At 34.3% G+C, this 12,288-nt stretch overlaps 1 protein-coding gene across 1 annotated transcript; it reads left to right on the forward strand.

Annotated features, from left to right (window-relative positions):
- The first annotated feature begins 904 nt into the window (after positions 1 to 904).
- LOC149087717 (uncharacterized) lies at positions 905 to 11,623 on the forward strand. The gene is made up of 5 exons (XM_089231963.1): positions 905 to 927; positions 5,749 to 5,788; positions 6,369 to 6,455; positions 7,672 to 7,997; positions 11,542 to 11,623. The coding sequence occupies exons 1-5, from the start codon at positions 905 to 907 to the stop codon at positions 11,621 to 11,623; spliced, it is 558 nt and encodes a 185-aa protein (XP_089088089.1).
- Positions 11,624 to 12,288: the final 665 nt, after the last annotated feature.

The following is a 12,288-nucleotide window of genomic DNA, read 5'->3' on the forward strand; positions in this document are numbered from 1 at the left end:
TATTTTTATTTGATGCATTATACAGTCTGGATCAATTATTTATTTATATCCCATTTTTCTCGAGACCGTGAGCACGTCCATCAGTTACGACGCTATTGCCAATATCTTGTGCGAACTCTATCATTCGCATCCCCCGTCTATTATCAATAATGTATCAATGGTATATAAAATATCCGGAATTTCCCTTGCAGCTTTCCTTCGTTTATGTATATCAGAGGTACGGAAATTCTGGCCCATGGGCCAAACGTAGTTCGCCAATGGTATCCATCGGGCCGCGAATTAGGTTGTTTCGGTAAAAAAAATTTCCAAAGTATCAATCATACAAAGTACATGTGACGGGATACGAAGCGAAGACAATTGGAAAGAAAATCGCATTCCTCTGTGGGAAATCGAACCACTTACCTCGCACTTTCCGGGCGCGTGTTCTACCGTTAAACTACAGAGGATAGGTATTTTCTTTTTCTAAGAACATTGTGTTCCTTTGGGCTGAACGACACTGCGCAATGGACAGCCTCCTAACCCAGTAGCAGCTCGTAACGATTCCCCACAGAGGAATGTGACTTTTCTTTCCAATTATCTTCGCTTGGTATCCAATCATCTGTACTTTGTACAATAAGAGGAGAGGTTCATCATTTTGTTCTATCAATCATACCACGGTAAATAACTTAGCTGACCATATTTGATTCATAAAAAATACGGGAGATGGGAATCCATATACGAGACATCGTCAATTATCGCCAAAAATATCGTCATAGGCAAGTGATCAAGGGAGGCTCTTGGGCCGTGCGACAGAGGTGCCAAATTGCTTTGTCTACAAAAAAAAACGTAATCGGGCTCACTAAAAATACGTCTGGCACGGGTAAATTTTTTTTTCTACAGCCCCACCAGAGTGAATTTGGAAATTATGGCCAGAGCAAATTGTCAAAGGTAAGTAAAGGTGTTGCCAGTTATAGCCAAAAAGTGGGATCAAAGACTCGTAAAGTAGCCAATTATATCCAAAACTAATGATCAAGTTTGTAAAGTTGCCAACTGAAGCTAAACTACAGAAAATCGCTAGTGACGGGAAGTAGAGGGAGATTGCAAGCAATTTTTTTTCGGATTACATTTACAGTAGTTCATCAAAACAAAATACTTGACAAATATAATTATACACCATGAACTTCTTTATGTGATTGTAACTGATTATGATTTTGATTGTTACATGATAATTATGACTCTGCCATAAAAAAAAAATCTTAATTCTTGATTTCAATAAAAATAAAAATTCAAGCCTCATTGAAAATACGGGGAAAAAAACGGGACATTTTTTTTTATATAAAACCTACGACTGGCCGAAGGTACGGGAATGTCCCGTAAAATATGGGTCTTATGATGCGTAGAAGTTTCTGGCTCGCGACCGGCAGAAATACCGTATATCTGAAAAGGTTTTTCGTGCATTTCTTATGTATATGGTGTATTCAAACAGAATAATAATTAATATTTTTTGTGATAATGATTAGTTTTTCATGTAAAGCTCGACAAGCAATGCTTGGAGGGAAGAAAGAAAGCAATACGTAAGCCTGGTGAAATTAATAAAAACGAAATTAATTTTGTTTTATTGTTGGACGGGAGAACCTAATATAATATATAATAGTATTAATTAAAAAAAACCAATTGCTTTACATGATCTACTAATGAAGAATTTTATATTCTCATGACGTCATTACGGAATTAATTAACGCAGTAATTAATCATCTTTTGCTCCGGTAATTGCTTGCCTTACGAACAAAAGAATTCTGTTAATAATGATTTTAAGAAAGGAAAGAAGTAAAGTAAAAAAAAATTGTCTACTCACCAAGGATTTAAGATTGAAGACGTTAAGGGGGATAAAATATTTCGTGAAAAATTATGAGAACATGACCTTATAATGAGTGAACAATGTCTTTTTGATGAATCACTGAATAAACTAATCACTTGATGATGGCATAACCATTTTAAGTAACAAAATGCAGGTTTTTTTTATTTTTTTAAATTTGATGCATACAAAATGCAAGTTATGTACGGCCCCTAATTAAGAAATCCTTCATTGCAATTTAATATTTCATTATGGTATTGAAAGAAATAGATATTTTATCCGAAAATCGTGACATTCGATTCAAATTTCACGAGAGATGGGAATTCATGATTTCTTTTTGATGTCTTAAAAATTCGACGAGATATTAGAGATGGACGTTTTTGATTGTTTTACTTGAACATTTGCCGAGATATCGTAGATTAAAATTCTTGGTTTTTTTCCATGTCTTAAAAATTCGTCCAGACATTATATATATATACAGCGCAAGAGTGGAGTGGCGTGGTGGTAAGATGATCGTCTTCCACCGTGAAGGTTGCTGTCACGGTCTCGGATTCGAACCCGAGGGAGGATATAGATAAGATGTTTTCCCTAACGAATTTGAGGCAGCAAGCACCAGTAGACAGTGCCTTCATTTCCAGCCTATTGCATTAGTGGCAGTAAATTTCAATATCGCGATATGGACAGTGTGGGTGAAATAGACATTATATATGGAAATTCCCGATATCTTTTTTTCGTGTCTAAAAATTTGCCGATGTATTAGAGATGAAAATTCTCGGTTTTTGTCAGTGCCTTTTCGTGTCCTAAAAGTGCGTCGAGGTACTAAATACTTGATGATTTATTCCGGCTCTCAAAAGTTCTTGATATTTTTCATCTTTAAAATTTACCGAGATGTTATATAAATGAAAATACGTGATTTTTCCGTGTCTTAAAAATTCGCTGAGATATTAAAAATGGTAATTCTTGATTATATTTCATGTCTTTAAAATTCGCCGCCGAGATTATATTATAAATGGAAATTCTTAATGTTTTTCCGTGTCTTAAAGTTTCACCGAAATATTATAAATTGAGTGTCTTGAAATTTTTTCGTTTCTTCCAAATTCGCCGAAGTATTATGGATGGAAATTTTTGATTTTTTTTTCATGCGTTTTTGTGTCTTAAAAACTCGCCGAGATATTATGATTGGAAATCCATGACCTTTTTCCTTGTCTTTAAAATTCACCACGATATCATAGATGGAAATCCATGATTTTTTTTTTTTGGTGTCTTAAAACTTTTTTTTATTATAAATAGAATTTATTGATTTCTTCGCGTCTTAAAAAAATGGCGAGATATTAAATTCTTGAGTTTTTAATTCGTGTCTCAAATGTTTACCGAGAAATTATAAATTGAAATATTCTTGTTCTTTTTTCATGTCTTGAAAATTCACTGAGATATTTTTAATGGAAATTCTCGTTTTTTTTCAGTGTCTTTTCGGACGAATAAAATTCATCAAGATATATTCTATATATATAGATATAGACTATATCAAATATATATATTATTAAAAATAGAAATTCTCGACTTTTTTTCGTGTCTTATGAAAATGTTTGGTACTTAGTTGCTAAATTAGCACGTCTAAATGCAACAAAATATTTCTCAATTATTTTCTAAAACCAACTATTTCGATGAATTTTCATATTCTCACAGGTCCTCAAAAGAAATAAACTGATATTTTCATACCGAAAATTCCAGCTTAGTTTCTTTTATGTGATCCATTCCCATGTAATAAAAAAATACTAATTCATGCAAAGAATATAGGAAAGAAATATATATTCAGTTGGATAAGATCACGCAAAAAAATTTACTTTCTGTCGTAAAAAAGGATTCAACTGTGTTGTATATAGAGGTAAAATTTCGATTCGGTAGGAAACTTTGAAAATTCGATTCCGTTATTTCTTTGAATCAGACTCATAACATGTATAGTATATCCGATCACGAAGAAAAGGGCGAGAAAGTTGGGAAAAATGGGGTGTTCACATAATCTGCTGACAGGATGAAATGGAAATCTCTGCCTGGTAATTTTTTTTTCTTCATACATTTCATTTCTTTTGATCAAAGTGTTGTGAAAAACAAGTCTCAAAGCATTCGAATGCAAATGGTGACCTACAGAAATAGCTGAGTTTTACCGATTTCTATTTCTTCTAAACTGCGATTCTGTATAAAAGAAACGGAAACGAAACTTGGAAAAAAACGTGTTGAAAGAAGTAATTATGTTTTATTATCGATTTATTTCTCCTTAAAATACTGTTCCTAAAATTTTAAAAATGTAATTTTGATTTCCATTTCAGAGAGCATTTCTATCGAATTCCACTGAAGGACATTATTCTATCGGGTTGATTTGCGGGATGGGTTTGATTACTAATCCACGCAACAGGTCTTATGGTCCTTAAGATATGAATTTTTGAACTCAAATCTTTATCTTCCATCTTTAAATTTGCATTTGCACTTAAAATTCAATAATTAAGTAAATTTTGAATTTAAAAGTTCAATAATACTTTGTTGACAGAGCATTGGATACGAAGCTCTGCAACTGACAAGTAAAGACGGCTACTCGAGCATTCATGTTAAATTTTTTTATGCACAAGCATGCACAGTATTTCTTTCAGTTGGTACTTAAATATGTCGAGCTCGGGTGGTGATGCGCACACTTTGGCTGCCTTTGTCCTTTTATACAGAGAAAAAACGTCAACAACAAATACCAACACCATAGCTCACTACTACTACTCCTCTACCGTACACGAAACTAGTACTCATTTCTCTGCGGAATTTCCAGCGAATCGGTGCATGTCGGAAAATGCCGTGTGTGTGCGTATTTACAACTGCAGTGTCCCAAGCACGACTGAAAGTTTTCAAAATGAGATAACTAGAAAATAATAACAGATATTAGTCATTCTTGCGGAATATAAATGGACGAAGTCAACAATTTCAGACATGTCATTCATGTTGCAAAGGGTTGTACAGTTATTAAAATAAACCGTTACTTAATTTTGTTTGTAGAAAATCACGTCCTTCTCTTTTAGCTCTCAATTTTTTTAAAAAAATGAAAGCTATCTCTTTTCTCTTTGTTCTTCTAAATATGGTTTTGAATATTATTCCGTACGCACACACTCATAACATAAATAAGATGCAGTAAAATTTTTTAACTGTATTTGTTGAATTTCATCGCGACAATTTGTAACTGTGATCGATTTTATTTCATTCAACAAGCTTATTGTGTTAATCAAGTTAATTGTGTTGCACCATATTGCAATCAAAAGCCGTGATGCCACATGCAAATCTTCGGATACTTTTGAATTGAAAACAAGGGGTAAAAAAGCTCATCTCACAATTTTTAGTGATACTTTATTCATTTAAATGAGACATCAAATCAGCACATACGTTTTTGGCAACTCTTGATCAAAAGAAATTTTTTTTTTACTTTTTGGGTATTATATACAACCGCGTGAAAACTCGGAAGTTGCACACACACACATACACACGTGGGAAAAAATCTTTGAGTGAACAATTTTTTCCGTTGTTCTTAGAACTAGTTTTGTCCTTACGCGCGCTGTTAGTTGTTATTTAACGAGAAAGGGAAAATTCTGTACACCGCGCTCGACTTTCCCTAAATAAGGAATTTTTTTCCCCCATACATACGACAAAGTCCCTCTCGTTAGCTCCTAACACGACAACTTTTTTCTCTGTAATGGTGGCGTCCATGCTGTTTTTGATTGAGGATATCTTTGGTTCAAGGGATTCGACGTGTGTAATTCCACGATATCACTGTCTAACAGATCCGTTTGTTATGTCCGAGAATGATTTCGTGAGCCTTTTTAGGTTGAGGAAAGAAAGATACAGCTAAGCTGTTGTGCGACGAAATGCGGCCGTTGTTGAAGCCCAAGTCCGAAGTTGTCTGCACTGACAGTTGAGAGGAAGGTTGGCGAGAATTTAAGAATATTATTTTTTTTAACTAGGGTGTAACATGCTGCTTTCAGCCATTTTGAATGAATAAAAGTGTTTAGACACAGGGCTATTTGCGAACGCAAAAGGGGGGGGGGGTTTCCACCAACCGAGATTATAATATTATTTAAAACAACTCCCCCTCCCCCCCCCCATTCAGAAGAAAAAAAAAATTGAACACTCCCGTAAAAATTCTGCTTAGGCCTGTGTACAGGGCCATAGCATGACTTCTCGGGGCAGACTTTCTTGGGGGGCATGAAAGGGTTATTGTGCTCTTATTAAAAATACGTATTACGAAAAATAAGTGCTCATACCCTAGTTACGGGCCTGTGTAGGCACATAAACAAATTAGAAGCTATGGAAAAATATTCTTAGTGAAAGCCTCGCCGTTGACAGAGAGAGAACAAATGAGAACTAAAATTAAATTACTCTTACTATAAAATGGTGTGGTGGGGATTTTGGCTTATGTGTTTAGATACATCAGCTATGTAATAGACATATGCATTGTATGATTATCATGTTTGGTTTGACTTTTTGTTATTTCCTTCACTTCCAGGTACTATGTGCGTTGCGATTTTACGCAACAGTTGCATGCCAAAAAACCACCGGCCAGCATCTGTGCTTAGCAATGACCCAGCATTCAGTGTCACCAATGCAATCAACGAGCTTGTGTTAGACAAGTATGTGACGTTTCCAGAGCCATCGGAGTATAACAATCTGCAGATGAAATTTATGGCTCGGTTACAACTTCCCAGGAGTTATTGGTGCAGTAGACGGCACCCATATCACTATCGAGGCGCCTTCGAAATTAAATAAAACTTACTCTGAGCCATATAACGTTAACAGAAAGCTGTACCTTTCGATTAACTCGCAGTTGGTGAGTGAATTGTTTTATCTTTCAGTACTTTTAATTTGACAAATCCACAATTTGGGTTTTTTTTACATATTTCGCCAGATATGTGATGCAGATTTGCGCATAATGAATATGAACAGTAGGTACCCAGAACGAACACACGATTCCTTCATTTGGCGGAGCAGCAGTGTCCGAACTTGCCTGGAGAAAGATTATTCAGGTGCAGACCCGTCCGCTTGGATTCTAAGTAGGTGTTTGGGTATTTACATCTTGCATCACAAAAGTCAATTTAGAGGTGGGACAAATAGTGACTTGGATGAATATTCAGATAATTTTGTGGAAGTGTAACGCAGCTTTTCTTAAAATCCAGAATAATTAATGAATGAAATTTGCGTTTCTGCTTGTAGATTGAAAGTTAAATTAAAGATTAATGTAAATGATCAAAATTGATGTTACATAACAAAATTTCCATATTGAATTATTAGGTTATTGATCAATCAAATACTCAGTAACCAATTATTGGCTTTTGTTAAAGTTCATTGCAGTTATAAATGTAAAATTATTCCAAATTCCTTAAGTTAAAAAAATAGTATTACTTACACACGGCAACTACAGTTAATACATTACATAGAAGCTTTTAGGCGCTATTAAAAAGTGTATAGTCATTGTTTAAGGGATTTCTCAAAGCTCATATGTATAGTCGAATGCTTATGTAACAAATTCCAATTTAGCACATTCCTCGATTTAACAAATTTCGCAAAAAGTTTGTATTTATGTTTACTTAAACTTCGATATTACAATTTCTTTTAATTTGACATGAAAAATGCCAAAAAATTTTCACTTTGTTAAACCGGAGTTTGACTGTATTCAGCGAAAGGCCCAAATCTAGAATATTCATCGTATTCATTGTCAAAATAGTGAACCTTTACTTTTTTTTCCATTTCCAAGAATCTAATATACTATTCATATTTTCACAGGTGACAGTGGATACCCATTGGAACATTAGCTAATGACGCCTGTACCCAAACCGAAGACTGCTGCTGAGATAAATTACAACTTCATCCACTCTTCAGCAAGATCTGTTATAGAGTGGTGTAATGGTGTGCTGAAGGAAAGGTTCCGGTGCTTGAGTAAACACAAAATCCTAAAGCATAAACCTACCATCGCCTCCAAGATCACAAATGCGTGTGTGGTGTTACATAATATGTGCCAGGATGAGAAAAAACACTTACTAAGGTATCCAGAACTTGAAACAGATGGCATGTATGCCCCTAATTGGATGACTGACGAAAACAGTTCGCAACGGCAGAAGAAAAATGCTGAAATGGTAAGGTAAGGGATATACTTATCAGAAGTTCATTCACTACAATTCTGTCTCGGCGGAACAGAGGATAGGATACAACTCGTCCTGTGGAACTACAAATCAAGGAAAAGGGCATGTTAAAATGTGGATATGTGAGAAAAAAGAGGCGACACTCTCACATTTATTTACTTACATTTTGGCAAGTTTTTTCTAAAATTAAAATTACTATAAATTTTATTAGTGTACAGTGAAACTTTGATATAATGATACGGTGGATCAAGCAAAAAATACTAGTGAAGAAGGATTATCGTTATTTTGAGACTGTATATAAACAACGCCGATTTAAATCAGCTTGATTAAAATCATGATTTAAATCACTGTTTTTTTTTTTAAAAATCATTGATTTAAATCAAAAAATTTAAATTTCGTTTTTTCTTTACCTAACTTCAATGATATTGAAGTAAAATCAACCTCTGGTATGGTATGCATGTTATTGATATATGGCAAAGTTCGTGATTAAAAGACGTATAGAAGATCTTTGGGGGTAAATATAGAGAGACTTCAACTTAATCCCTAGATACAGTGCAGAAAGAAAACTTATCTATTTCTAGGTTTTGTGCATGGAAAGAATTGCAAAGTAAATATATCTCCCAGCAGAGGGTTGCAGATTTTGGAAAGGAACCGATATATATATATTAAATCTCCTTGGAAGCCAAGTTCGGCCTTCTTTCATGATTGGCGCTTTTTCTATCCATGTAGTGTAATGACAACGTTGTTACTACTAATTGGATTATTTAGAAATGTATAAGGCAGTGCCAAATCTTATTCTTAGAATGTATCTGGAGTAAAATTATATGCATATTATTAGATAGTTAAACTTCAAACTGAAAATTAACTGAAAAAAAGTTACTGCGTAAAAGTTTCTAAAACTATTTGCGATTTTCTCTTAATCTCGAACCAACTGTTTTGAAATCGCGTAAAGATGTCGTCACCGCCGTCTTCGACTGATATCTAAAAATACCGAAAACTACTAAATAAAGATGGGAAACAATTTCACCGACCTCCTTGTTGACGCCAATGGATACTTTCTTCTACATTTTTTTTTGCTATTTTTAGAGATAAGATCCAAATCTTTCTTAAATCTTTTAATCAGGAAAAGCTTAGTTATTTTTCTTTTCACTACATACACTATTCCTCTTAAGGTTTGTTATTTATAGAAGACACGCACATCCAATCAGAAGAATCATTCATGGAGCAAAGACATCGCAAAAGAAATCACATCCGTAAGTCTTACGGACCAAAGATAAATTCGGAGATATATGGGTCTGGGAAAATGAGAATCAAAGATTTCGTCTTATAATCAAAGTAAAGGGTGATCCAAAAGTAAGTTAGCATTTAGAAATTCAATAATTCACAAAATAATGTACGTGGTGGAATGGCAATTGACTCGCATGCTGGAAACGTCATGGGGGGTTTTTATTGAAACCTTAAGGAGACTTGAGGGGGTCTCGCTACTCTTTCGATTTGAAAAAGTCGAATTTTCAAAAATTACTTCAAAAAATATTTCATTTAATTGCAAATACTAAAAGTTTCGTGTCAATCGGATAGTTTGTTCTTTCATAAGAGAAAGGAATACTGGATTTGGTGTAAACGTATACTAGAGAAAACACTTTGAACGCGATTTTCTCAGATTGCAATTTTTTAACTCATCCGTAAGATTTAAAGAAAACTACTGCCCCAAAAATTCTGAATTTTCACAGGAAAGTCTAGTCGATATGTGTTAGTAGAATAGACCTCGAATTTAGCAATCGATTAATGGGAAATATTAAAAAAAAAAAGTTGAATTTAGATTTTTGAAATTTATTTCAAAATTTAAAAATTATAATGAATGGTCAGATATCAAAGTTCTGAAGTTTATTCTACTAACACATATTGACTAAACTTTCCTGTGGAAATTCAGAATTTTTGGGGCAGTAGTTTTCTTTAAATCTTACGGATGATCTCAAAAACTGCAATCTGAGAAAATCGAGTTCAAAGTGTTTTTTCTAGTATACGTTTACATTGCAATCCAGTATTTTTCTTTAATTATGACAGAACAAACTAACCGATTGACACGAAATTTTTAGTATTTTATTTCCAATTAAATGAAATATTTTTAGAACTCGTTTTGAAAATTCGAAGACAGCAGAGTTAAACTTAATGCAGACAAGACAGTATTTATGTGGATCACAGGAAAACTAGATCTACCCCCAGATGCCGGAATAGTGGTTGGGGGGAAATTCATTGAACCTGTTATAAGTACTAAATACCTGGGAATAATAATTGACAAACGATTGACATTTGTGCAACAACGAAATTATGTAATACGAAGAGCAGACGTAGCAAAACACACTTTAAAACGCATACTTGCAAGCAGATCAACATTGACAATCAAGAACAAATTAAATGTATACAAAATGGCTATCAGATCCATACTTTTATATGCTGCACCAGTGTGGCTCTACTCGAGCAATCAACACATGGTTAAATTAGAACAATATCAAAACAAAACAATTAGAGCTATGCTGGGAGCCAATTGGTTCATAAGGAATAGAAGTATAAGAAACGATATAGGAATGCCCACCATACATGCCTTTGCTCAAAAGCTGGCTAATAATCTCTTCCAAACTCTTGAAGAGTCAGAATACCAACATCTTAGGGAAATATCCACTTACCCAAAAGATCAGATATCAGCTTTTTCCAGACCCAAAAACTTTCTGGTTATGAAAAGACCGGAGGTACCGGGATTGTGAAGAATGTATATAAGCAACTATATATAGTGTAAATAATTAGACCAACTGTAAAATATCAAATTTTGTAGATAATATATATTTAATCAAATAATCATAATTAACTGCATTTAATAACATATAATCGCATTTATTAATATGATCTATAGTTGACGCTGAACATAAAAATGAGAGTAGGTAATATATGCATTATGATGAATGATTAATGTTAAAAGAATAGCATTAATTATAACTTAATGACGTCCTAACAGGCTGATGAAGTGACATTCTGCCACTGCCCTGTTGAGTGACACTTTCTGCTTTCTATTTCTCCTCCAGCCTACTTAAGCTTTCTTTTCCCCCTAGATTAATAACCCAATATGGGTAATATTAAACTCTAAGTAGTTTAAAAATAAAACATATACAACCATGGCGAAAATAGCACTACTAGTCCAGGATGGCTAAGAAATGACTCAGGGGTATGCACTGATTGCCAATTTCAGTCGGAACCCACAGGCCACTATGTCATATTTAGGATTTAGGATTTCCTTAAAAAATGATTACATGAAAAGCCAACAGATGGCGCTGGACAGGTTTTTTTTTTTAAATCTTTAATTTATATATTGATCAATCTTTGCTAACAGATGCATTTTATGATACTTCTCGCTTTTGTTATCAGTTGAATACGTCATCTGAGGACCATTTTTTTAATTACTTTAGGGACTCTATTACCCACCCTTCGCCCGCCATGTCGTTGCCAGCATGAGTGTGCGTCAATTTTTATCCCTCTATGCATATTATTCAGGGAATTATTGAACCTTCAAATGTTACTGAACTCGCTTTTGGATCACCTTATATATGTTCCAGAAGGAGCTGGATTGGATTAGAATTGAATGAAGTCAGTCCACGGAAAATTAAGTATTTGTCAGTTTTTATATCGAAAAAATCAGAACTTCGAGCGTTCATTGCATGCCTGCCATTTTGTATTTACACTATCATATACACATCTTACACATTCCTCCGTCGAATTTCTAACGAATCGGTACATGAAGTAATGTGCGTTCTTGGTGTATGTGTGTGACCCCAACGTATTTGTGTTGTCAGAGTTGCGTGTTTGTTCCATCTCCTTTTTTGCTGGTGCAACCACCTGTCTTCCATTATTTTGAAGTAAAGATGGTAAATGCTTGAATTTTCATATTTCGGTATCGCGTTGTAGGCCTGTTTGCTTCTGCGAGACTTTTCAATATTTTGCATTTATTGCAGTATTATTTGTTTGGTTTCATGAAGGCCTTTCGTACGATGTGTGCTGAATGATGTTTGAACTATGAATGAGCGAATTACACGAGTTTAGACTATTACTACTTGACCGTACTTGAAATATGCCGAGCTCGGAAGATGATGCTCTCATTTTGGCTGCTTTGTCATGTATACAGAAGAAAAACGCCAATAAAAAAATGTAATATCTTACTATTATTACTCTACCGTACATGCACCTCGTACACATTCTTTTGCGGAATTTCTAATGAATCGGTACATGCCGGAACATGATGTG

Source organism: Pholcus phalangioides, unplaced genomic scaffold (genome assembly GCF_987345545.1).
Source record: "Pholcus phalangioides strain wild (caught in Gottingen) unplaced genomic scaffold, Ppha-v1.0 ptg000004l_1, whole genome shotgun sequence".
NCBI lineage: Eukaryota > Metazoa > Arthropoda > Arachnida > Araneae > Pholcidae > Pholcus > Pholcus phalangioides.

What these genes read in the sequence shown, in the direction of transcription:
- LOC149087717 (XM_089231963.1), top strand. Translation starts at nt 905, where the DNA reads ATGGCCAGAGCAAATTGTCAAAG. An exon ending in GCCAGAGCAAATTGTCAAAG is followed by an intron (nt 928 to 5,748) that starts GTAAGTAAAGGT and finishes CCGTTGTTGAAG; the next exon opens with CCCAAGTCCGAAGTTGTCTG. An exon ending in CACTGACAGTTGAGAGGAAG is followed by an intron (nt 5,789 to 6,368) that starts GTTGGCGAGAAT and finishes CTTCACTTCCAG; the next exon opens with GTACTATGTGCGTTGCGATT.